This window comes from Budorcas taxicolor, chromosome 1, assembly GCF_023091745.1.
Source record: "Budorcas taxicolor isolate Tak-1 chromosome 1, Takin1.1, whole genome shotgun sequence".
Classification (NCBI taxonomy): Eukaryota; Metazoa; Chordata; class Mammalia; order Artiodactyla; family Bovidae; genus Budorcas; species Budorcas taxicolor.
In genome coordinates, this window is record NC_068910.1 from 130,997,624 (window position 1) to 131,024,438 (window position 26,815).

General features: G+C 42.9%; 1 protein-coding gene across 1 annotated transcript in view; it reads right to left on the minus strand.

Annotated features, from left to right (window-relative positions):
- Positions 1 to 9,502: 9,502 nt before the first annotated feature.
- Positions 9,503 to 26,815, minus strand: part of ILDR1 (immunoglobulin like domain containing receptor 1) — a 31,856-nt gene continuing 14,543 nt past the window's right edge. The window contains exons 3-8 of the mRNA XM_052647526.1: positions 25,445 to 25,594; positions 21,803 to 21,922; positions 21,375 to 21,521; positions 14,742 to 14,873; positions 13,682 to 14,523; positions 9,503 to 9,544 (exon numbers count right to left, since the gene is read on the minus strand). Of these exons, the coding sequence (XP_052503486.1) occupies positions 9,503 to 9,544; positions 13,682 to 14,523; positions 14,742 to 14,873; positions 21,375 to 21,521; positions 21,803 to 21,922; positions 25,445 to 25,594 (1,433 nt within the window). The remainder of the gene's footprint in view (positions 9,545 to 13,681; positions 14,524 to 14,741; positions 14,874 to 21,374; positions 21,522 to 21,802; positions 21,923 to 25,444; positions 25,595 to 26,815) is intronic.

The following is a 26,815-nucleotide window of genomic DNA, read 5'->3' on the forward strand; positions in this document are numbered from 1 at the left end:
TGGTTCCCTAGACTCTGCCCAGACCCTAGTTCCTGACTCTGGTCTTGGCCATCACCATCATCAAGCATTTTTTTACTGCATCTTGGTTGGAAGAGAGAACAGCATCGCAATGAACTGATCTCCTTTACTTTTCTCTGATGATAGAGGCAGTTCTAGGACTGGGTTTTTCAGTACATTAAAGCAAGGTCCCTGAGTCTTTATGTCTTCCTATATGTCACTGAACTCAATAAACCTTGTGTGGTTTTGCTGCAGCTGGCCTGGCATCTCCAAAAACACAAATGTATAATTGAGATTGATCTTTGTGGTTATCCAAGTTCTGTAGGAATTCTTTTACCTGCCATTTAGAGCAGACGATGCCACCTTTTGAAGTGCTGACTTAGGGCCAAATTTCAGAATAACAGAGAAATGGTATTTTCAAATGTCTTCATTAACAGTGTATTTGTTGTTTACAAGGACTTCAAGAATTGATATGTCTGGTGTGATCTCATCCAGGGCCTGACTTGTCAGCTACTCAGGTTCAGTAAGACTGTAGTAAAATTTTCAGTACAAATAATAAAAGACAAAATGATATTTTATTAACACACAGGATAAGATATATCTTTCTGATAATTACAGTATTTTATCTACTAATCCAAACACCCCTTTCTCAGTATTGATAGGTCCTTGGAAACCAAATTAAAGACAGTAAACATGGTTCTACAAAACAGAAAAGTATAAACTGTAGAAGTCCTGATGAACAATTCTTATACAGTATATGCTTTTCTTAGGGACTATAATGTTTTAACTCTAGATTATGCCCACCTGTGGACAACTGTATAGACACTAATTATCATTTTCCAACCCTCATTTTCAGTGTTATTGGCCCACCTTTTTCTTATTATATTATCTTATTTATTGCTGCTGCTGTTGCTGCTGCTGCTCCTGCTGCTAAGTCTCTTTGCTGCTGTTGCTAAGTCGCTTTGCTGCTGCTGCTGCTAAGTCGCTTCAGTCGTATCCGACTCTTAGCGACCCCGTGGACTGCAGCCTACAAGGCTCCTCCGTCCATGGGATTTTCCAGGCAAGAGTACTGGAATGGGGTGCCTTTACCTTCTCTGTATTTATTGCTACAAATATTTAATAATAACAGTATTTTTTATGAAAACAACTTCCTTTCTTACTGGTACTTCCTTCAGCTTCAAAGTAGTGGATCTGTTTTGATATTTTTTCCTGTTTTACTTTCCCCCCAAATGTTAAATGCCCTATTTATTTAAAAAAAAAAAAAAAAGTTAATAGTCTAGTAAACGCAGTACTCTAGGTTTGAGCTTCTAAAATGGCAGTGCTCAATGCGGGACATAGTCCCACATCAGGATTCTAGCAAAATCCGGAGTTGAAGGAAGAAGTGATAGACTATGACAGGGTTTTGTTTGTTTGTTGCTGTGTTGGTGAAAAAAGTTGAGAAATAATACCTTGCACACAGTGAATGACTCAGTGGACAGACGTGGGAATATAATGACTTCTGGGGGAAAGTATTGCTGGGGGAAAAGTTCAGAATAGCTGTCCTAGAAAGTCTCATCTCCATTGGTTTTGCTCCATTATTCTCATTTAGAACTGTTTTGAGTCAGTCTCACATTGTAGACGTAACAAGAAAAGTTGTTCCGTTTTCCCAGGCTTTAATATTCCGGTCCTGGTTACCAAGTTTTCAGAAGTGCTGAAGTGGCAGCAACACTATCCAGTTTCCACAGATAACCTTTTTAACATTATGTATGTTTATCTACTCATTTACTTGACTGGCTGGGTCTGAGTTATGGCACTTGGGATCTTCATTGTGGCAATCTGGCTCTTGGTCATGGCATGAGGAATCTAGTTCCCTGACTAGGGATTGAAACCAGGCCCCCTGGATTGGGAGTGTGTTGTCTTAATTGCTGGACCACCAGGCAAGTCCCTCCAGAAATATCTTGATGTGAACCTGAGTTTGCTTGTTCAGAAAATACTCTGTCCCCATTTCAGCAGCTTTAACTCAATCTGTTCTATGAACTACTATCTCAGAGATATTAACAGTGCTAATAGTTTCTTTGGACAAACAAATTTTGGAAATGAAGAATATTACATCCTCTTAACACCTGGATATTAAAGATTCTGAGAAATCCTTCAGCAAAGACATAAGACTCTTTGTTCAGCCTCATATAGTATAGTGTTCTCCAGAACACTGACTTGGGAAAAACTGGCAGACAATTCTTTATGTTGAACTAAAAGCTTTCTTTATGAAACTGCCTACCATGGTTCTTTCCTTTATGGCTAACTAGAATTAGCATAAACCTCTCTTTTATGCAGTATTCTTTTTGCTATTTGGGGAGAATTTTCATGTTGCCTCAAGTAAGCATTCATCAAGCTAAAGATTCTCAGCTTTTTTCATGGCTCTTCACAGGGCACAGTCTAGACCTTTCACAACTGCTTTTCCAATTCTGAAAAAGATTCTTTGCTTGATATGCAACAGTGGGTCAGAATCCCTCTTAATATGGGTTGCTGTTGCGTACGTGCTCAGTTGCTCAGTCATGCCCGACTTTGTGGAGGCTCCTCTGTACTTGGGATTCTCCAGGCAGGAATACTGGTGTCAGTTACAATTTCCTCCTCCAGGGGGTCTTCCCAACCCAGGGATCAAACTTGCAACCCCTGTGTCTCATGCACTGGCAGGTAGATTCTTTATCACTGAGCCACCTCGGAAAGCTGAACACGTTTTAAAAGAATTATCATTCTATATATGCGTAGAAAACATTTTGGAATGATATTCATCTACTAAAGAGTTTTATTGAGGCACAGTAGATATATCATTGAATTCATTCCTTATACGTGTACAATTGAATGATTTTTAGTACAATCATCACCATAATCCAACTTTAGAATACTTCCATCACCCCAAAAAGGAACCTCTTGTCCACTTGCAGTCAATTCCTATTCCACCCCTGGCTCGGGCAACCACTAATCTCCTTTCTGTCTCTGTAGAGTTACCTTTTCTGGATCATATGGTATGTGGTCTTTTGCATCTGGCATCCTCTACTGAGCATGTTTTTGAAGTTTATCCATGTTGTAGCACCTATCAGTTATATATATGTTTTTAACTACAGAATAGAATTCCATTCTGTGGATATACTATATTTTGAACCATTCACCAGTTGAGGGAAATTTAGATTTTTAACTGCACTTTTAGTTATTAAAAATAAGGCCCCTATGACTGTTCAAGTATAAGTTTTCACACAAATAGAGTGTTCATCTTGGATATATGCCAGGGAATGAAACTGCTGGGTTGCATGGTAAATTTATGTTTGATATGTTTTTTTGATTGCCAAAAGGCATTTTTAAATGGCTACATCATTTTACATTTCAATCAGCAATTTTCATTTCTCCATGTCTAGGCCTTCACTTATTATTCTTTTATTATCATCATTCTAGTGGTTGTGAAGTAGTGTTACATTGTCATTTTTTAATTTCTATTTTACTAATAAACAGCATCTTTTCATGTGCTTATTAGCCATCTTTGTTTTCTCTGGTGAAATCTCTGTTCAAATCTTGCCTATTTTTAAAAATTAGGTTGTTTATCTTCTTGAGTTGTGAGATTTCTTTATTCTGGTTAGCAATATTTTGTTAGAAATATGATTTGTCATCATATTCTCTACGTTGTGACTTGTATTTCCATTTGTGTAATGGTGTCTTTTGAAGTGCAAAAGTTTTAAATTTTGATGAAGTCCAATTTATAAAGTTTTCTTTTAAGGGTTATACTACTGGTGTCATATCTAAGAACTATTCAACTAATCCAAGGACACAAAGGATTCCAACTAGTTTTTTCTAGATGTTGTAGTTTTAACTCTTACAGTTAGGTCTGTTGTCCATTTTGAGTTAACTGCTTGTGTATGCAACGAATCCACCTTTTTGCTTGTGGCTATGCAAATGACCAAGCAGCGGTTTGTAGAAAAGACTATTTTTTCTCCACTGAGTTGCCTAAATAGCTTTGGCAAAAAATCAGTTTACTATAAATACAAGGATTTGTTTCTGGGCTCTTAGTTACTTGCCACTGACCAATATGTCTGTCCTTATGTCAGTATCACACTATCTCAATTATGATAACTTTATAATACATTTTAAAATGAGAAGATATAAGTCTTCTAACTGTACTTTTCAAGGTTGACTATTCTGGTAATCAGTCTTGCATACCACCCAGGTCTTCCCTGGGGGCCCAGTCAGTAAAGAGTCTGCCTGCAATGCAGGAGACCCAGGTTCAATCCCTGGGTCAGGGAGATGCCCTGGAGAAGGAAATAGCAACCCACTCCAGTATTCTTGCCTGGAAAATCCCATGGACAGAGGAGCCTGGTGGGCTACAGTCTGTGGGGGTCACAGAGAGTCGGACACGACTGAGTGATTAACACTCACCTAGAGTAAATCCCAGTTGTTCATGGTATATACTAATTTTTGTGTATTAAAATACTTGGTAATATTCTGTTAAGGATTTTTGCACCTAAGTTCAGGAGGACTGTTTGCAGTTTTCTTTTTTTTCTGACCGTATCTTTGTCTGGCTCTACTGTCTTCCTGAATGAGGTGGGAAATGTTTCCCTCTCTTCTATTTTCTGGAAGAGGTATAAAGTTAGTTTTAATTACCCTTTAAAAGTCTGATAGAATTGTCCAGTGAAACTATCTGGGCTTTGAGTTTCATTTTGGAAAACTTTTTAATTAAAAATTCAATTTCCTTAATGGTCATAGGGCTATCCAGATTGTCTATTTCACCATCTTGGTGCTTAAGGAATTGTTCTGGTTTTTTTTCTACATTGTCATATTTATGATCATATAGTTATATGCAGTATTCCTTTAACAGCTGCACTATCTGGAATGATATATCCTATTTCATTCCTGATGTAGGCAATATGTGTTCTATTTTTGTCAGTCTTGCTAGAGGCTTATCAAATTTACTGATTTTTTTTTTTTTTTTTTGAAGAACGAACTTTTTGTTTCCTTGGGTTTTTTTTTTTTAGTAATGTTTTCCTATTTCCAGTTTTATTTTCTGCTATTATTTCATTCCTTCTGCTTGTTTTGGGTTTATTGTGCTCTGTTTTCTAGTTTTTGGATGAAAGAATTTAAATTATATTACACCTTTCATTTTAAATGTAAGCATTTGGTGCTATAAATTTCCCTCTCAGTACTGCTTTAGCTGCCTCCTACATACTTTGTGTTCTAATTTTTATTTAGTTCTATCTACTTTTTAATTTTCATTGAGGCTTATTGTTTACCCATAATTATTTAGAAGTGTGTTGCTTAGTTTCCAAGTATTTTGAGAGTTTCCTGTTGCCTTTGTTAGATTTCCAGTTTGATTCCATTGTAGTCAGGGCATATAAGCTTTATGATTTCAATTTTATTTGTCAAGGTCTGTTTTATGATATATTTTATGGGTTTTGTTTTTTTTCTACTTGGTGAATGTTCCACAGAAATTGAGAAAACTATATTCTACTGTTGTTGGATGGTCTGTTTTATATGTTAATTAGATCTTGATGATTGTGTTGCTCAGATGTTTTTGCCTAATACTTCTATCAGTTACTGAATGGGAGCAATGTTAAGGTTCCCAACAATAATTGTAGATTCTTCTCTTTCTCCTTTCAGCTTTAACAGTTTTGCCTCATGTATTTGAAGCTCTATGGTTTAGTTTATACACATTAGTATATTGTCTTCCTGACAGACTGATCCTTTAACTATTATATAATATCTTTTTGTCTCTGATAATTTTCTTTGCTATGAAGTCAACTTTAGGAGATTTTAATACTGTCACTCCTTTTCATTTTTATTATTAATGTGTACATGGTGTATCTTTTCCATCCTACTTTAGGCTACCTGTAGTTGAATACAAAGTGAATTTCTTATATGGAACATATAGTTGGATTTATTTTTAATATTTTAATCTGCTCTGCTAATCTGTCTTTTGATTGGCATATTTAGACAGTTTACAACAAAGGCAATTATGTTAGTTAGCACTTTAGGATTTTATTATTTCCTACTTGTTTCTTTTGGATGTCGTTGCTGTTTATTCTCTTTCTTACCTTTCTGCAGGTTACTTGAACATGTTTTCAGATTTCATGTTGATTTATTTATAGCACTTTTGAGTTCATCTCTTTGTAGTTTTCATATGGTTGCTCTGGATACTACTTCTAACTCTGTACTTGGTATCACACTGTTTACTACTTAAAAGGAACTATAGAAACCTCACTTCCAGTTAGGTTTCTTTACCTTCCTCACCTTTTCCTATTTTTGTTAACTCACTGTATAGCTCCCATTTCTTTTGCAAGATTTTTTCCCCCCCTTTGGGGTTTTATAAATCATATTTTATGACTGAAACAAATTATAATACTATCTAATACTCAAAAGAATGTCTATTGTATGGACTCATATTTCTAACCTATTTTTTCTTTTGCTTTCTGATGCTTAAGTTTCCTTTTATCCTTTTCTTTCTGTTTCAAGAACTTCTATCCAGTCTTTCCAGGATTTATCTGCTAGTCACAAAACCTTTTAGTTTTCATCTGTGAATGTTTTTATTTTCCCATTTCTAAAAACTGGTTTTGCCAGATACAAAATTATGAGTCAATAGTTCTTTTCATTCAGCACTTAAAAAATATTTTGACATTTCCTTTTTCATGATCTCACATGAGGAATCTGTTCATATGGTGTTTCCCTACAGGGACTTCATTGTTTTTCTCTGGCTGCTTTCAAGGTTTTTTGTCTTTAGTTTTCAAAAGTTTAATTATGATGTGTATTGACATGGATTCTTGGGATTTATCCTGTTTAGAGTTTCTTGAATCTCTATGTTGATGTTTTTCATCAAATTTGGCAAGTTTTCAGTCATTGTTTCTTCAAATGTTTATTCATTCTTCTTTTTCCTCTGCTTTCTTGGACTCCAATGATATGAATGTTGGATATTTTGTTATTAGTCCACAGGTCCCTGAGGCTCTGGTCACTTTTTCCCAATCTCTTTTCTATTATTCATATTGGGTGAATTCTGTTGTTTTGTCCTCATGTTCACTGATTCATCATCTCACTCTACTGTGAGCCCATCTAGTAAGTCTTAAATTTCTATTTTTCAGTTCTATAATTTCCATTTGGTTTTTTTTGCATAACTTCTATTTCTTTTCTCTGATTTTTTATACTTGTATTTAGTAAATTTGTAATTGATTATTGTAGCATTTCTATAATGCCTGACTTTAAATTCTTATCAGACTGATTACAACATCTGAGTCATCCTGGTGTTGGCATTCATTCAAGTTGTGATTTTTCTTGTTTCTTGATTTATATCCTGGACATTTTGTCCATAATGTTATGAAAATCTGAGTTCTAAATATTTCACAGGAAGTTACTCTATTTAGGTTTAACATCAGTCTTAGCCTACTTTTGTGGGCTGATTCCACTAATTGTTTAATTTTCAGAGACTTTGTGACTGCCTGAGGGTTGAAATTTCCTCCGGCTGGGTTGCCAAGATACCTCTTGATGAGGGAGGGGGGTGGGGAAAGTCTTCAGTCAGTAACCCTCGCCCCACCTCCAGCTACCCAGGTTTCTCTGGGCAGGGAGGAGAATAAAGTGATTTCTTGGACCCAGCTGCTAGCTATAAGGCTACTAGCTGAGACAGGTTCTTTCTCCTGGTTCCACCAGAGAGCCCTCATATCTCTAGGCAGAGGAGGAAAGTCTCCGGCCCTTGGGCTCAATTAAGGTTTCTCCAGTTGGGCCACCTGCTTACTGGGTCCTCCCATCCACAGAAGCATCTCTCCATAGAAAAGAGGTATCTCTGATTCAGCAGGGAAGGAGAATGCCTCCCCTGGTCACTTATTTTTGACAGGACTCCCAGTAGGTCCCTCTTCCCTGAGGTTGTAAGAGGGGCTTCCACTAGATCCAGGGGAAAGAACAAGCTACTAGACTACCATCTGTTGCCAGATGGGAAGTCAGAAAAGACCAGGTCTGGGTGGCTGCCTTCTGCTGGTTGCGGGATGCAAGATGCCCTGCCTCTGTGTTGTCATCTGGTCCTGGATTCCCAAACCAGCTCACTTTCTTCTTAGCACTCTTCAGATTTCTTGTTTGTCTCTTGTAACATTTCTAGGATTTATAAAGTTGTGTTTAGTGAGGAGGAACAGAGGAAAAGAGGTCTATGTCAGCTTGTCCAGACCAGAAGTCTCTCAGTTACTGAATTAATCTATTAAAAATTTAATTTTTTTCTATTTTGCCAATTTAGACTCAGTTACATTATGGATATTAAAATAATCTCAAAGAAACAGTTGCCCAGTGCAGGCATTTAACCAGTTTTCTCCAATATGTAATTAATAGAAAAATGGATGGAGAAAAAATAGATGTCAATACAAAAGGATCTAAAATGAGCTTAAGGCCATACACAAAAAGATACTGTTGAGGAACACACATGTATTCACACACACTTCATCTTAGGACATCTCCTTATGGTCTGCTGGAGGAGAGAGTCTCTACATGAAGCACAAATGGATTCATGAAGACACCAGAGGGGGCTAAGGAAAATGAGAGAGATGTAGGGCCTGTTACAGAGAGGCACAGATCCTTCCTCCTGGGGCACCAAGTGGCAAAACCTGTCTGGATGCCTTTACTTGGGAAATCCCCACCCCGCAAGGCTAAATGGTGCCAAGAGAAAGGTGGCTCCACAACTATCGGATTGGTCTGGCTCTTCTCTGAGCCTTAGTCGGGGAAGGCTTAATTTCAAATGCATCAAAATAGATATCTAGGACAGAATCCTCAAGCCAGTACCTTTCACTTCTTATTTATGTACTGTGCTATTCCCCAAGAGCATTTAAAGTGATTTTAATGGATACATACTATATAAAAAATATATATACAGATACAGGCAAAAAAAAAGAAAAAAGCAAGAAGAAAACAAAGGAAAGGAATAAAACTGGCGCAAAAGTGCTTCTCTGTGACTTTGTACACTTGCAATAAATAGCCTGTGAGAGGGCACATTGCTAGAACATTTCCTGTGCCATCTCTGCGTGAACCCTCAAAGGCACTCAGGACCAGTCGTGGGGGCAGTAAAGTGGACTCATAACATGAAGGGATCCTCTAGATATGCTATCGAGGGAGACAAGGTTCCATGGAAATTTCCCTACAGTGCTCCATAGATTTCTTGCTCTGAGACATGTTTGATTTCCTCTTAAAGATTCCTGAGTTCTCACCTTGAGAATGGCCGCAGTTCTGAGCAATGTGACCCAGTTGAAGACTCAGGTTACTAAGTTCCTGAGGGACCACATCCCAGTTAGGATTCATTACAAGTCTGACTACCTGAATATGCAGTGTGTACCAAGGTTAAAACAACAGTCATTAACTCCTCAAACTTTGTTTATAAAATTCTTCCATCTGACTCTCAGAATCTAAGCCAAAGATGTTAGTTACAAACTTGTGTCCATCTCAAGCCAACTGGAAATTTAGATGCTGCTGCTGACACACAGGAGCTGCGAAGTCGCCACAGAAGCAGAGTTGTGCCCGGTGACTAAATGACCACACTCCTTCCACTATGGGAGCTCTCTCTCTCCTGGGGAATATAAGAACACAAAAATCCAGTCAGCTGTGCTCTATTGTCTATGAATATAATACACAAGTGGGCTTGATTCGGGTGCAAATCCTCAGTGAGTGGTGGCTGCTGGGACAGCAGCTCTGAATCTAAAACATTACTTCTTGGCTCTTCGTGAAGCCAGTTTCTCCCCCTGGCTTTGGTTTCTTGCTTTTCCTACCTTTCTGAGCCTCCCTCAACCACCTTTAACTTCTGAAAACTTCTCATTCACTCTGCCTCTTACTGATTTTTGACATCTTTAAATCTCTTGAAAAAAAGATACCCTGTTCATTCATCAGCACCTCTCTCTATCATTCGTTCATGAAGACATGACCCAGTTTTCTTTTCTCTAATTATATTCTCCTGAACCATTTGTTCTCAACCCTGCCTAAAAAGTTCAGTTTCATACCGTGGTATTTCTCTGAAGTTACTTTTTCAGATCACTAATTACCTCTTGCTGACCAAATTCAGTGACTTTTCTTCAGAAGTTATTCCACTTGATCTTTTGGTTTTTTCATCTTGTACTACAAGGGCTTCAAAGAGCATGGTTTTCATTTCTCATATTTCTCTATGTACTGGAGATTATTTTTATTCTAGTTTTGAATATCTACAGCTGTCATCAATGAATGTGACCTTTCTTGTTGGAATGGCAAGGTATCTGTCTCAAAACATAGTGTTCAAAATGTACATATATGTACTACATTCATGTTGCTTCAAAAATTTTGTATGTTTCCATTTTATCAAGAAAGTTTTAGGGGACATGGTTTCTAATCAAAATGATGTGGGATGGGGGAGAGTGGCCAAACTGGCAGAGTAGAAAGGCCCTGAGTTCACCTCCTCTCATCAGCACACCAAAATTACAACTATTTCCAGAATAACCATCGATAAGAAAAAAAAAAACAAAAACTGGAACCTGTAAGAAAATACCTCCTGGAACCAAACACATAAAAAACTATGTGAGACAGGTAGGAGGTGCAGACCTGCAATATAATCAAATCCCGTATCCCCCTGGGTAAGTGACCCACAAACTGGAGAACAGTTATATTGCAGAAGTTCTTCCACAGGAGTGAGTGTTCTGAGCCCCATGTCAGGCTCCCCAGCCTGGGGACCAGGCATCAGGAAAATCAGCCACTAGAGCATCTGAATATTTAATATTCTTAATAAGTATTTTGTAAAAAGCTATGGCAAAGTTGCACCTGCTGAAAGCCTGAGGGCTTTCCCAGTGGCCCAGTGGTTGAGAAGCCACCTGCCAATGCAGGGGATGTGGGTTCAATCCCTGGTCTAGGATGATCCCACATGCCACAGGGCAAGTAAGCCACTATTACTGAGCCTGTGTTCTAGAGCCCACCCACGTGCTGCAACTACTGAGCCGGTGTATCCTAGAGCCAGTGCTGCACAACAAGAGAAGCCACGGGAAGCCCATGCACCGCAATAGAGAGCAGCACCTGCTCACTGCAACTGGAGAAAGCCCGGCACAAGAACCGAGAGCCAGCATGGCCATAAATAAATCTTTTTTAAAAAATCTTAAGAAAATAGTGATACATTTTATCAACCTGAGTAGAGAAACTTCAAGTTATATATAATTAAAGATCACCATCTAGTGGCCCAAATATATTATAACTTCTAAAATTAGCTGCAAGCTCCAAAGACTTTAAACGTTAGGAGGTGTTTTGAAAGCCTCCAGCCCCATCAAGGAGAGAAGCAAAGAATGAAATTTTGGCCCCATTAAAGGCATTCAAGGGGCTTTCCCTGGTAACTCAGAAGTAAAGAACCCACCTGCTAATGTAGGGGACACAGATTCAATCCCTGGTTGAGGAAGATCCCCTGGAGAAGGAAATGGCAACCCATTCCAGTACTCTTGCCTGGGAAATCCCATGGATAAAAGAGCCTGGTGGGCTATAGTCCATGGAGTCACAAAAGAGTTGGATACAACTTACTAAATAACAACAACAACAAAGGCATTCAAAATTCAAGTTACAAACAAAACACGGTGCCCTCCAAACCAATCACCCTTCTAAATCAAGCTTTGGTCCTGGGCCTCTGGTCATTCAGAATATGAGTGGACAGTTGAATGTGATAAATTGAAGTGAAAACTCTTTTGGAGATAAGCTCAGCGAAATCCAAAATAATGAAGGCCTTTAGAATTATCTTGAGTGGACTTTTCCTCTCACAAGCAACTTCACAATTGAAAATTTGGTTTGCTTATGACAGAATGATTCTGTGTACACCCTGATGAAAGGTGTACTATAAAGAAAGGTGTACTATAAAGGAAGCTATAATACTTTCAGAAAATAAGGAAGAAATAAAAGTCACAAGAAAACATTGCCCCACAGATTTTTTTCTAATTAGGCAGCATGAATTGAAAAGAGCACAGGCTTGAGAGTTAAAGGGCTTTGTTCAAATTTTGGTTTCACTCCCTCTTGGCTGTGTGACCTTGAGCATGTTACTTAACCTCACTAAGCCTCACAGGGCGGTTGCAAGGATTAAGTGAAATAAGACTTAGAAATGGCTTATCTCAATATCCAGAACATAACTGATACCTCACTTCACCCTTCTTTCACTTACAAGAAACTATATAATTTAGAAGAAAATAAAGGAAAATTTAAATTTCTTCTTTAACTTAGAAGAAAATAGGATTTGGGTTTGAAGGTGGCTTTTAATTTTTTCTCTGTTACAGTGAAGATAAGAGACCATCTAGTAACCATATGACCAAAGTAACAGTGATTGTCTTGACTCTGTTTGATTTTGTATTTTCTTTCAGGATGTAATTTTCTTACTGGTAACATGGAAGAGTTGAATCCACTGTAAATGAACAGGGTGTTGAAAGGATTAAATGAAACACTGCATAAATGTCCATGGCTCAGTGCCACTTAGTTTCATAAGTTTCATTATTACTCTTTGCCTCTCTCATGGGACATCTGTGAGAATATAATTGCCATCGATTATTTCAGAAATGCCTGTGGGCCTTCACTATCTTCCTCACAAATCACTCTTTTACCAAGGTTCTTCCCTAGAGAGACCAGCACTGAGGCGCTCACAAGGTGCCTGTTTCTTTGCACACACTACACAGATGACTGATTTTAAAACAAGGCACAGCAGAACCTGCATTTCCAAATAAGAGTTGTATCAAAGTGCATGAGAGATTAAAATTCTTGTTCCTCTAATATCCCTCTACTCTGAGAACCTCCCTCACAACCTGCTCCATATCCTTTTATTTTTTTTTTAAATTTTTATTTTTACTTTATTTTACTTTACAATACTGTATTGGTCATATCCTTTTATCTCAGCAGAAACAAAACAGAAAAAGGATTTTGAATGAATAAAGAAATAGATTTTTGTGAGTAGCTTGTAAGTTGGTTCTGAAGGCAATTCATGAATATTTTTGAGCAACAACCAGCATAACTTGCAAAGAGACAACATAGAAGGAATACTATCACTGAGGTATATTAATTATAAAATGACTTTTTAAAGTCACACCTTACAGTGGAAAGGGTCTATATTCAGAGGCATTAAAAAGCCTGTTTCCTTTTGTGCCCCTTTCAGGCTCTGACATTGGCACCTTGCCTGTTCACAGAATCCTAAAGTTTGACCCATATTTGGGATATCAGGTTTTTTTGTTTCATTTTGGGTCTGTTTCTAAATCATTGTAATGATACTTTCCAGAGGGGTCTCCAAGGGCTGCATCCTCAAATACAACAGGCCCTTGCACCCTGTCAGGCCCACTGTTCTAATCTGGGGAATGGAAATTGTTGCTAAGTAAAGCAAGGCAGCCTGAAGGCCTGCCCTGGAGTCCTAGCTCCACTATTCACAAGGTACTTAATTATTTTGAGCCGGGTTTCCTCCCTGTGAAATGGGGGGACCCTGCCCAGCTGGCCTCAGGGAACCGTGATGAGGGGTGGAGCCAGGCTGGGGCCAGGAAACCCGTCCTGAAGCATCAAGCTTGCCCTGAGCGCTCACAGTTCCTTCCAACTCTGCAAGAGGTGTCTGGAGCCCAGAGGGCGAGCAGTGCAAAACAGGGACCGGGGCCCTCCATGGAGGCGTATGAGGTGGCCTGCGTCAGCCTGGATGAAGAGTCCTTACTGCCCACTCCCGACCCTCAGCAGGAAGCCCCAGGCTCACCAAGTGCCTCTTCACACTCCCTTTTTTCTTGCCATTCTTGCCTGAGCTGACATCCAGCGAGCGGTAGCTGGGTGGCTTCTCCTCAGGCCAGTTTGGGGAGCACGAGCGACGATGGCGGCGGGTCTCCCAACTCTGGGGCTGCCTCTCCTTCTCCTCCTCTGAGCTCCAGGAACTGAGGCCAGAGGGCAGGGGAGGGGAGTAGCTGTGGGGCCTGCGCCTCTGGTGCCCCTGAGCGCTTTCCTTGGGGCTGGGCCTGTAGGGATCTCTCTCTGGGTAGCGGCTCCGGCTCCGGAGAGGGGGGCGGTGGGGCCGCCAGTGGGCCTCACTGGATGAGGGGCCGTCGCCGTCGCTGAGGCTGTCCCTGTCTGACCAGGGCCTGGGTGACCAGCGATGCCTGGAGCCGCGGTGCCTCCCACGCCGCAGTCGGTCCAGCTCCCTTTGCTCCAGCTCCCAGCACTGAGCCTCAGGATCCCGGAGCTCCTGGTGGAAATCAGAGTAGCGGTGCTGCCTTCTCCCCTCCCTCAGATCCCAGGGTCTGGGGGGAGATGGCGGTGCAGGGAGCCACTGCTGGCGGGAGGAGCTGCTGGTCCTCCGCGAAGCTGGCAGGTCTCTGACCAGGGGAGGCAGGTGGATGACTCTGCGTTCCACAACCTCAGAGCCCAGGGAGGACAGGATGCTGCAGGGGTGGCCAGACATGGCCTGGAGGTCAGGCGGCAGAGGCTGGGCTGGGTTGAGGTTCCGCAGCTCCTTCTCCAAATACTCTAGGACACCACTGGGGATGGGAGGGTGAGCGATTGCCTGGGTCACTGGCACCTCGGGGAGGCTGGATTGCAGGGACAAATCTGAGTGAAAACAAGAATAAGAACATGCAGAACTGCTCGTCCAAAACACACTCCTCAGAATCAGGGCCCCCAAGTGCCGCCTTATTTTGCATGAATCTACACCTTCCCGTCCTCCATCACAAAGATGCCCACCGTTTGCTCATGAAGGCCCTGATGCAGCCCATGCTCCTACCCTTGCCCTTCACCCTCTCCCACCCCAAATCTCTGGCAGGGTTTACCTCGCTGCAGCAGTGGGTTCATTGGATAAGATGAAAACTGGGAGCTCCTGTCCGCCCCCCAGTACAGGGGTTTTTCCATCATCTGAGAGCCTAGGGCCTGAGCCTGCTTCATGTAGCGGTGGCGGGCCAGGGCTGCAGGGGAAAAGGGAGAAACGCAGACCCTGAGCCAGGGCAAGGCCCACACGTCCCACTTCACTTCTCTCCACCCAGCAGCCTTGCCAAGAGGCCACTTTCTCTCCCTGAAGTTTTCTGTGTCCTCTCTTATATGGGTGGAAGAGTTAAGGGAAGTAGTGAATCCACTGTTCCTCTGTCAGAACTCTGGGAATAAATTCCCTGGAAAGACTGCAGGACCTGCACCCTAGGAAATATCCTCCTGAAACTTGACTTCCTAGTCTTGGAATCATTTCATCGTCCTGCCAATTTCCAAGGTCACCCAAGATGTATAGGTAGAAATGTAGATCTTAGCAGGCAGTGAAATCTCAGGCTATAGACCAAATATAGAAGGCACAGATGCAAAGGGCTTCAGGAGGTGGTGAGTCAGGGGCTTCTTGGGAGGATCACCTGCTCAGAGTGGAAGAAAAGGACACAGATGCTGAGGTCAATGGGCAGAATTACTGGTAAAGGAAAAGGGACTGATGAATGTTACCAGCTGGTAATGCCAGCCCTGGGTGGGAGAAAACCACGGGGAAGAAGGCAGAGAATGCAAAAACCTGAAGAAGATCCTTTCTATGCTTCTCCTCACTTTATTAAATGTTGGGGTTTTCCCTAAGTAAGGGGAATCTCTAATGGGTGGGGTAGAGGCAGAGAAGAGAGAAGGGAAATACCATTTCCTTTCAGGGCAAAGAAAATAGTATTAAAAAAAGCAGCCCAAGAGTCCATAGAAATGTTTCTCCAGTCCCCTCTGCAGCTGATCTGAAGCACACAACCCACAGCACATACAAATTAAAAACAAATGCATTTAGTTGTTTTGCTCATGTGATTCTGTGACTGAGTGCACGTCTCCCAAGGTCCCTGTGTATACATGCATGTAGAACAGTCCCAGGTCTATCCACTTGTGTGCTTAAGTGCAGGAAGTGCCTGCTTCAGGCCCCCAGCATGGCACTCTCACCTCTTCCTGGGTTCTCCAACCTTCTGAATGCCCCTAAAGCTACAGAGCTCTGCCAGAGCTTCCTCTTACCATAGTATGAGGAGGCAAAAGACAGGCATTCTGGACTCAGCATAGGGTGGGGGATTCGCTGAGGCCAGCAGATAAGGGTCATCTGGAAGGCTATCCAATGGCTCCAGTATAAAACCAACTTCCAACACAACAAGAAGTGGTTGGAGCCAAGCCCCCAGACTTTTGTGGAGCTCTGGCCCTGATGGTGAGTCACAGCCCAGCCTGGAGGAAGTCAGATACAAGCTTAGAGCAGCTCACCCACCTGACACACCTTCATGCCTGAGGACAGCACACCAGACCCTCTGAAGACAAGTTCACCTACTCAGCACTTTCCTCTTCCTCTTGCTAACACGTGCCTTCAGCACATACAATGCCCTCCTTAATATGAGCCAGTCACTTTACATGAGTTAACTAATCCTCAGAGAAATCTCTTAAATGTGAGCATCAGATGAGAAAGTTAGAGAGGTTACCTTCCCAGCCCAATGTCCCACAGCTGGTGACCGACCAGTAGAGGCAGTGTGTGACCCTGTGTCTGTCAGTCAAGCCTCTACTCTTTCTGCCAAACTGCGGAGTCCCCAGACTCCTTTATGTGATAAAGCAAAAAAACAAAAAAAACACCCTTTCCCAGCAGTACCTTCTCACATTATTTTTCTCTCCTCAGCACCACACCTTTCAAAACTCACTCCAGACTAATCTTGCGTCCAGGGCCTCAGGACATCTGATCCCATTGGGAACAACCTTCGCTGCCCCCTACCCCTCTTAACTGAATCTTGATCTCCTCCCGATGGTACTGTTCCCTCTTTGGGCCACTTCCTTTTTCAGCACCTCCAATTCAATAGGAGGGAAAAGGAGAGTTGGGCTTCTCTTCTTGCTCTCCAAATTACTTCTTAATTAATGGGACCCTTTGCAGAGATGACTTCCTAGAGACTTTTCTGGATCTTCCATCAGGGTTCCGGTCAAATTTTCACACATTCCCAAGATTAACCCACCTGCTTCCTTCTTAACTGCCACCACCTTATTCTAGGATCCCTCCCTTCCCTAATGCACTGGAGTGAAAAAATATAGTCTCTGAGCTTCTACCTTGCCCTCCTGTCCCTAAAAAAAATAGCTCAATGGGGAAGTCTAGACTATCAGGCTTTCTGTTGCTCACCTAATGGCGAATCAAGCAATAAAATAAGAAACATGGAGAAATTAACAAAGCCTTAAATGACTCCTAATAAGTTATCTCTGAACCTCAGTGGTGTAAAATCTGTCTTGGTCACCTGTAATGAGATAGTTAAATATACAGACTCCTGGATCCCACTCCCAGACTGGCCTTCAGTCAAATATAATGTGAGAAAATCCATGTTTTCAACAAGCTCCTTGACTTTAAGGCAGGAGTTGGAGTTGACTATTGTGGATTCTCAACAACTCTCAACAACGTTCTGAGAATTATGGTCCTCAAGGATAGGTTTCCATAAACGCAGGCGTTAAGAGTCACAGGGACTTCAGCTGGAATCCCAGCATGTATTAGCTGTGTAATTTCGACTGAGTCTCCACAGTATGTTAGCTCAACATCCTCATTTCTGAGCTGGGAATAATAAGTAGTGAAGTGAAAGTGTTAGCCACTCAGTCATGTCTGACTGATTTGTGACCCCACGGACTGTAGCCCGACAGGCAACTCTGTCTATGGAAATCTCTAGGCAAGAATACTGGAGTGGGTTGCCATTTCCTCCTCCAGGGGATCCTCGTGACCCAGTGATCGAACTCAGGTCTCTTGCACTGCAGGCAGATTCTTTACTATCTGAGCCACCAGGGAAGCCCCAGGGATAATAATACCTATTTCATAAAGTTGTCACAGTTAAATGAGGTAATAACTGAAATGCCTAATACTGGCAAATATTCAATGGGTCGTGGCTCATGTTACAACAAATGGTCAACATAAGTCACTACTTTCACCTTAGATCCCATAGAAGACAAAAAGTACACATTTGGAGACTAAATCATCAAAAGCATAATCATTTTCATTTCTGAGGAAAACCCGGGGCATGTGCTTTAAGATCACCCTTTGTGACAGAAATAACACTCAACACCTCCCTTCTACCAGAGACCTGCAGCCAGGATCTTCTGCGTGAATCACCCATGGTGCCTGAATCACCCTGAGGACCTCCAACTTCTTTCCATTCCTTACCACCCCCTCTCCACTCTTACAGAGTGTTCTTCGCCCTCCCTGACCCATAGGTCATACAGTCCTTTTTCTTTTTTTATATATACTGGGCAGTATACATAGTATACTGATTTGACTGGCAGTCCTTTCAGGGACATCCTCAGAAGCGTCCTAGAATCTCACACCCCTTGAACCCTTTCTATTTCAGCTTTTAGGAACAACCAGTCCATGCTTCCTGGGCCCATGATGGCTCCACTGTCAGGCAACCAACCTCAAATTGCCCTTTTTCCAATATGTGTAGATCTCCTTGACTGATTCAGCAACCCTGCTTCCCTCCTCCAGAGCGGCAGTTTAAACATTCCCCACTTCTGATGCCTTCCCCTCAGTGAACTTTCAGCCGATGACATGTCTTTGTTAAGGAAGAGGAACCAGTCCTGGACATGGAATCAAGAGACCTAGGACTAGTCCAAGGCTTACCACTAACAAGCTGTATGTAATTGTGGAAATCTCTGTCTAGGCCCCACTTCCCTCAGCTGAAGTGGGGTTACTAAACTTTGGTGTCATTTTTGTTTTACTCCTCCCTGGTCTTCTCACTGGAAAGTGGGAGCAGGTTGTGGGGGTGGGCTGTGGTCACAGAAGCTCAAGAATCACTGACATCGTTCTCGAAGCTGCCTTTTGTGTCTAGAATTTTGATCTGCTGAAATCGAGATAGGCTGGTGTCAACTCACTCCCCCAGCTTCTTCCCTTACACTTTAATCATATTCCTTGCATTAACTTCCTCTCTCTCTCCAGAGGGCAGGCTTCCTTCTCTTTCTCTCTCTTACCGTGAAAGGTAGTCCTGATGTCAGTGAAAGGTAAGCCTGATGTCACTCCCACTCCCTCTCTTACAGTGAAAGGTAAGCCTGATGTCACTCCTACTGATTCCATCCCTCCTCAGTCACTGCCTCACTTCACAATGCTTCCTTTCTCTTTCTTTCTACTGGCCTTGGTTCTCCATCTACAAGTATGCTTCAGTTCAGTCGCTCAGTCGTGTCCAACTCTTTGCGACCCTATGAATCGCAGCACACCAGGCCTCCCTGTCCATCACCAACTCCCAGAGTTTACTCAAACTCATGTCCATCGAGTCAGTGATGCCATCCAGCCATCTCATCCTCTGTCGTCCCCTTCTCCTCCTGCCCCCAATCCCTCCTAGCATCAGGGTCTTTTCCAATGAATCAACTCTTTGCATGAGGTGGCCAAAGTATTGGAGTTTCAGCTTCAGCATCAGTCCTTCCAAAGAACACCCAGGACTGCCTTCCTTTAGGATGGACTGGTTGGATCTCCTAGCAGTCCAAGGGACTCTCAAGAGTCTTCTCCAACACCACAGTTCAAAAGCATCAATTCTTCAGTGCTCAGCTTTCTTCACAATCCAACTCACACATCTATACATGATCACAGGAAAAACCATAGCTTTGCTTAGGGTTACCTTATTTAAAAAAAAACAAAACAAAACAAAACCATGATCACATCCACCCTCTTCCCCATCCAAGAGCTTAACTTGACAAGTCCTGCCCCCTCCATGTAATCTCCTCTAGTCACCAAATTTCTCAGGACAGACTCCCCAGGTGACTCACTTTGAAAGTGACCTCATCTGCTCAAGTTCAAGGATCTTTCTCTGTGGCCCACATTTCCTTATCTCACCAGTTCTTCTAAATGAAATCTAACCACTTGGGAGAAACCACTTTCTCCCAGAACCTGTTAATCAGCTTACGGACAGTGGACACATTTATCGCTGGTGCTGACTGTGTCCCTAGCCCCTGCCTGTTTTGAGTGCCCCACAGGCTTAGGGATTCCGAGAAAGTGTCCTGGGAGAGTTTCCCTCATCTCAGTCTGCGTATTACAGCACTGAGAGCAGTGACTCCTACATGGCCTCCTTCCCAGAGGAGGGATAGAAAGGCAAGGAGCTCCATGGCCCAGTATCGAGTTCTCTGCTATTTCTCGTCTCTTGAAGGAACCTATTGGCATCTCAGCCAATCCCATAGCTATCTACACAGACAGAAGCTGTGGCAGCCTCTGTTGTGGGAAATTCACGTACTGTAAGTCAGATGAGAACGAATGCAACACTGCATTGTTTCTGCTACTTACTTTGTGTGACTGACTCCTCTGACCTTCAGTCTCCTCATTGTTAAATAACAATGATACCTGCCTTCTAGGGTTGTGAGGATTCAAAAGGGAAATATATGCAAAGGCCCCACACAACAGACATCCAATAAAAGTTAGTTCTCTTTTCCTGTAAGACAACAACCTCAGAACACAGGCCTGAAACCAGACTCAGACCATTGACCTCCTTGACATTACAGATTAAGTTTTGTTTCTATCTTAAAAGCCAATTTCTGGGTTTCTTTTAATATCCTTCAAATGGACCAAAATGATAACAGTGGTTATATCTGGGTGCTCAGATCAGTTTTTTCCATTTTCCTGAATTTCTCAGATTTTCTACAAGGTAATACTTTACTTATACCACCAGGAAAAGGAAATGCTACTTTAAAACACAAAAAAATCCTTCCTTTAAAGCTGCTGATTCTGTTCCATCCATTCAGTAAGAAAAGATCTTTGTGGAATAAATTTTCTTCTTTTGTCTTCAACAAATGTTTTAGGGCGTGTCACAATTCTGTTTTAATAAAAGGCCAAATTCAAGCCCAAAGAAAGATCACTGTTAGAGCAAGATCTTCTGCCTTCTTTTTCCTTTGTCTAAAACAGAGACTCTCAAAGTGTGGCCCCCAGACCAGCAGTGTGAACTTCTGAGAAATAAAAATCCTCAGGCCCACCCAAGACTGTTTAAATCAGAAACTCCAAAGACAGAGCCGGCAACCAAGTTTTATCAAGCCTTCTAGGAGATTCTTAAGTTTGAGGAGCCCTGCTCCAACACCTCTCTCTCTTCTGATCTGTTCTTTTCAAGTAATCTCTAGGAATTCTGGCCTTCTCTCTCACTGTTCCATGCAAACCACTCCCTCCAGCCACCTTATGCCCAAGCAAGGTCAGAGGTGGGGGCAAATACTGGAGCACAGGCCTATCAGGGCTGCTGAGGAAAGGACACCAGTGGGCAGACCCATCTGAACGGGGCCTTAGGCAGTCTAGAAGGTGAACAAGCATAAGTCTTCCTGCATGGCTCTATGGCTTCCCTAAGCATAATTTTCTGAACTGAGCCCAAAGACCTCTGAGCCTGTGATGAGAAGGGCATGGAGAAGAAACTGGGAGAATGCAAGGTTTTGACGTGGTCATGTGAAACTGGTATGTCTGGGGCACTCGGCTTCCCTCCCCCCCATCCCACTGCTCGTCTGTCCCCTCTCACCTTCCTGGGGGCAGCAGCAGCGGTCGGGGCAGCAGGGACAGCGGAGGTAGCAGCAGCAGTACTGGGGGCAACATTGGCACCAGCACACTCCAATCAGCAGGAGCAGGAGGAGGGCTCCCAGGACGATGAAGATCACGGTCAGCCAGTCTGCAGGGGGCAAGCCAAGCAAGGGTCGAACTAAATCTGCAGGGGCATGCTTTAGCTTGTAACATGCGAAAGGTCTGATCTACACAGCTCTTGACCTATAGGGTAAGGTTGAGCAATATACATGCAGAATTAAAACTTTAGCTTTGGTAAGGTAACTTCAGAGGCTGGCTACCAACCACAATAAACCTAGGTTTCCTTGTTTCTGTTTTTTTTTTTTTTTTTCCTTTATGTAAAAGTGTCCCAGTGGGGGTGGCCAAATAGAAATCTCCAAGAGCACTTACGCAGGACGATGAGCTTCACTTCCTTATCTGGGTCTCCTGACGTGTCCCCTGGGGCCTCAATGGTGCAGTAATACACTCCATGGTCCCACCACATCACTTCATTAATCACCAGATCTGCTCCTGCAGTGAGGGAGGGGAAAGTGCCAGCAATTAAAGGAGGGGGCATGGGTTTCTGACTTCTGGTAGCTTCAGGTCCCCAGCATTATACTTCCACATCCTAAAAGGGCCTCTCATAGAGAAAGGCCTCTATTCCTTCCTTTGAGATTCTCTTCTGTCTCCGAACAGCATAAAGGTGGTAAAACTGACCACTTAGTGAGCTCTACCAGGTACCCTGAAAGGAGTTAGGATACATCACCCCACTTCCTTCCTTCCACAATTCTCTAAATGGGTGAGGTAGAGGTTACCAGCTACCTCCCAATGTCTATTCTCCCTTTCTCTCATGGTCATAGAATTTTTGCTCATGTATCAATACTTAGCTATCCAGAATAAAGTCACTAATTGTCATCCTCTCTTACAGATGGACATGGACATGTGACTCGGTTCTGGTGGACAGAATATAAACAGAAGTGTCACATGATGGCTCTCAGGAACCTACTTGAAAACAGCTTGGGAACATCTTTGCTCTTTTCTTCATTTCTTCCTCCACTCTGTTACCTGGAAAGCAAATGTGATGGCTGCCATCTTGGACCATAAGGAAAGAGATGACATTCTTAGTGAGTGGGAAGGAGCTTGGGTTCCTGAGGAATTAATGGAGCAGAGCCACCACACTAGTTCTGGTCTGTCTAGCCCCAAATTTATACCTGTATGTGTGCCTGCTCAGTTGCTCAGTCATGTCTGACTCTCTGTGACCCCACAGACTGTGTAGCCCATCAGGCTCCTCTGTCCATGGAATTTTCCAGGCAAGAATATTGGGTTTCCATTTCCTCTTCCAGGGGATCTTCCTAACCCAGAGACCAAACCCAACTCTCTGGCATCTCCTGCATTGGCAGGCAGGTTCTTTACCACTGAGCCACCAAGGAAGAAATTAACTTTTTATTGTTTAAGTCACTAATATTTTGGGCTTTTGCTTATGCAATCAAATTTAATCCTGATACAAGGGGTAGGATTATTAGCTGCATATCAGATGAGGAAACTAAGACTAGAGGAAACTGGAACAGAGAGAGGTAACAGAGGTAGGTTCAAACTTCAGTCTTGCCTCAAAGCTGGTGCCCTCAACCACCAAGCTCTAATGTCTTCTCCAAACTGGCTAGGAAAATCCACAGCTTGGGTTCCTCACCAGCTGTGAGGATATACTTCTGAATCTTGATGGCACAGTTGAGATGAACTTGAGAAACAAGTAAGGATAAAATGCCAATATTTTCAGAGTAAGTGTTACTCAAGAAAAGAATGAGTTTTTGTGAGCACCAAGTGTCTACCCCATTAAGATAGATGAAGGTTATGTTCACATTAAAGGCAAATGTTCTCTAAAGACCTTCTGTGGGTCCAGCACTATGTCAGACTCTGTGGAAGCTCAAACAAGACCTGTGCTGTGTCTGTCCTGAAAGAGCTTAACGTCCAGTCAGAGACATCAGGGTAGTCCCCATATCCAAGCTACTTTAGCCACACAAAGTACCAGAGGACACCTTCAAATTCTTAAAGACCTTAGTTATAGATTTGCTCCTAATTACTTGGCAGTCATAGTTGCAATTCTTTTTTATCTGTTTGTCAAGAAATATTTATTGAGGAAATGAAACAAACATGCAAGGTCATGCACCACTGGAGCTAACTTTGACTTCTCTTTCCTTCTCTTTCTACGTCAATCCTTACGGTTTTTTTCCTACTCATGATTTTCCAACCTGCTGCCTTTCCCAGAAACAAGCTTACCCCAGACTTGGAAAAATGGTGAAAGTGCTTTGGAGGAAATACACCCTCCAAGGTTAATGTGTATTATAAATCTCCCCCAATTTTACTAGAGACAAAGATTATTTCAGGGATGTCAGAATAATGAGGACATTCAGATATGTTAATATTTCAAATGATCCAAGAACTGACCTGACAGGGTCTTCTCAAATGATGCAAACACAGGCATAAAAATTTCAGAAAACAAGGGCTCCAAGAAGTCACTACAATCCTGGAGATAGAAATTAAAGCCAAGGGGAAATACCACTTTCCCATGGGAATAAGGAGGCAGAATTTGACCCAAAGGTGGTTGGGAGTAGGGGTAGTGGACAGTGTTATCCATTTAGAAAGAAAAAGAAAATGACAGAAAATCAGAGACTATCACCTATGGGGACATTCGTCCTTCAAAAACTGTAAAGGAGACTTTAAACTTTGGGGTCAGATCAGAGTTAAGTTTCTCGGCTCTGGAAAAAGTAGTCACCCTGAATCTCTGAGGATGCACCTAAAAGCTGGAAAAGGACAGATGTTCCCTAAGGCTGAATGCTCAAGGGCTGACTTGGGAAGGTCAGAGGTTGAATATAAACAGATCAGACTTACGTATTGCAGCCAAAGTACTATACACAAAGTTGGAAACAATTTTTAAACTAGGTTGATCTACCTCTAAACAGTCATAGAATATTCACTGATTTCTTCAGATTGTTGCTATGGGTACCCTGAGTAGCCTGCTAGGTGTATTCTCCCACTTTCCCCCCCACTTTTAACCAGTCAATATTTCTTTAACACTATACATAAAGCTCATTGAAATAGGCTCTGAATTCTGTGCCAATAATCCACTGGACATGGAATCCACTCCCCCCAGGAATGTGGGGTGCTGGCCCTTCATTCACAGGTGTGCTGAATGGTCATAACGAAAGTTCACCACACACATGTGGTTTGCTAAGTGCTTTATACATATCATCTCACTTAATCCTGACAACTCTCCACGAGACAAGTACTATGGCAAGTCCCACCTTACAGAAATTGAGGCTTAAAAAATGAAAGGGACTTGCCCAAGTTCACAACCCTTGTGAGTGCAGAACACGGACCTATACCTGAGTCTGACACCTGAGTCTACTCCTGGTACTCCCGCAAAGAATGCATATGCTTCACACATAGCTCTCAGATGTCATGTTTGATGTTTACTTCAGTGTGGGGAGACAAAGACCATTACACCCATCTTTCAGATGTGATAACAGAGGCCAGCAAAAAGAATAGGTCACTAAGCAAGGAGGTGGAAGCATGGGATCACCACCCCGTCTTTTGATTCTACACCCAGTGCTCTTTCCTCTACCAGTGGAAGGCAAGGGTCCATAAGTGGCCATCTACTTAGAAACCCCTACTCCGTAGATTTGGGAAACAGGGGTAGCCAGAGGAGAACTCAGGCATCTGGGGTTTGAGCAGGCTTTGAGAGCACTTTCTGGAAGGAATCAAGGGAGCCTCAGCCACACGTTATCTATGAATCTCAGGAAGGTGAAGGAAAACACCCAGTCCCAGACCTTTAGCCAAAGCTGTAGACGGTCCTCTTGTCTGAGCCCAGCCTCCAGAGTACCGACTTCAGAGGGGGCGGCACATTCTGTGCATTTGGCACTTTCCTCAAAAAATGAAAGTGACCAAGTAGACCGTCAAGCAACAGAAGAAAAGGGAAATCCCCACGATGACTCAGCTCGCTGGGCCTGGTGCCTACACAGCTCTCCACCCCCAGGCCCCAGCTGCCTCCGAACTCACGATTCTGGATGGTGATCTTGCGTTGCCGGTAATCCACCCCCAGCACAGGTTCATTCTGCCCCCGCCGCTGGGCCACGATGCGAACCTCCCGCTGGCTGTCATTGCAGTCATTGGACGGGTCCTGGCCCAGGGATAAAGCCGCCTGGTATGCTGGAGAAAGAGGACATGGGCAAGTCACACAGCAGTAAGGAATTCCCATCAAGAAAGGTGCCCTCAGTGGTCCCTGGAGCAGTGAAGGTTCTCAGTGTTTCCTGAGGGTCTCCATCTCCTAGGCATTTTCTCAAAGATGGGGATCTGAGAGTCTACATTTCTAATGAGCTCCCAGGTGAAACCATTACTCACACTTTGAGCAGCAAGACTCCAGACCCCTCTATTGGGCCAAAATTTCCAAATCCTGAACTGTATCACCACCTCCCATCCAAATGTCCCCTGCCTCATTTCCAAAGTGACTCCATAATCTGCTCCCAAATGGTTCCTCTAACCTGACCGCTCAATAAAAGTACTGAGAGCTGTTAAATCTGCTGATGATAAATGCCTTCTACCTGGTCCCTCCTACCTTCCCACTTAATGCAGGCATTTTAAGAATAGCCCCCAGGAAACAATGCCTCAATTTAGAAAGGGGGTGTTCTAGGAACAAGGTGAGGCTCTGTGGGTGGCTCAGTAAGTTAGGTTTTGGAGCTCATATTGCAAGATACTAGTTGGGGCTAAATATGGTAAAGCTGATGTCTCCCCCTCCTTTGTCTCATCTTGGGAAGCTCAGGGTGAACAGGGTCTACTTCTATTCTCCAGATTTCTAAAGGTCAATTGTCCCAGGCTGGTGGTGGGAGTCTCGGCTCTTCTGTTTCTTGAGAGGCAGAGGTGGGCAGTGAGAGAAGGACTTAAGTTCAAGACGGCAAGACTGACATGAGTGGGGCAGTTGTCACCAAGAGGGAGGACTTGGCTGAGTGTAGGAGAGCAGCACAGCATTCAGAGATGCCCACAATGAGCAGGCTTCCTGTGGCCAGTGTGCTCCCAGTCACTGAGAGGCATGACTGTCTTCAGGATGGCTGGCCCTAGAAGGGGTTGTGGTAGTGGGCGGGAGGCTCACAAATGACCGTTCCTCATCCATCCTGTGGCTAGTGGGTGGGGTGAGGGATACGAGTGCACCAGGCATTAACTAGGATGCAGGACTTGCTCTGCCTATTTACTTAATGTCTAAGCTGCCTTCATTCCTTTTAGAACAAAGTGGAAGAGAAATTTTAAAATAAATTAATGGTATGTGACCCTGAATAAGTTATGTCATCTACTTGGCCTCAGCTTATCTATAAAATGAGGGAACTGCAATAAGCAATCTTTCTGGCTTCTTCTCACTATAAGGATTTGTGATCCTAA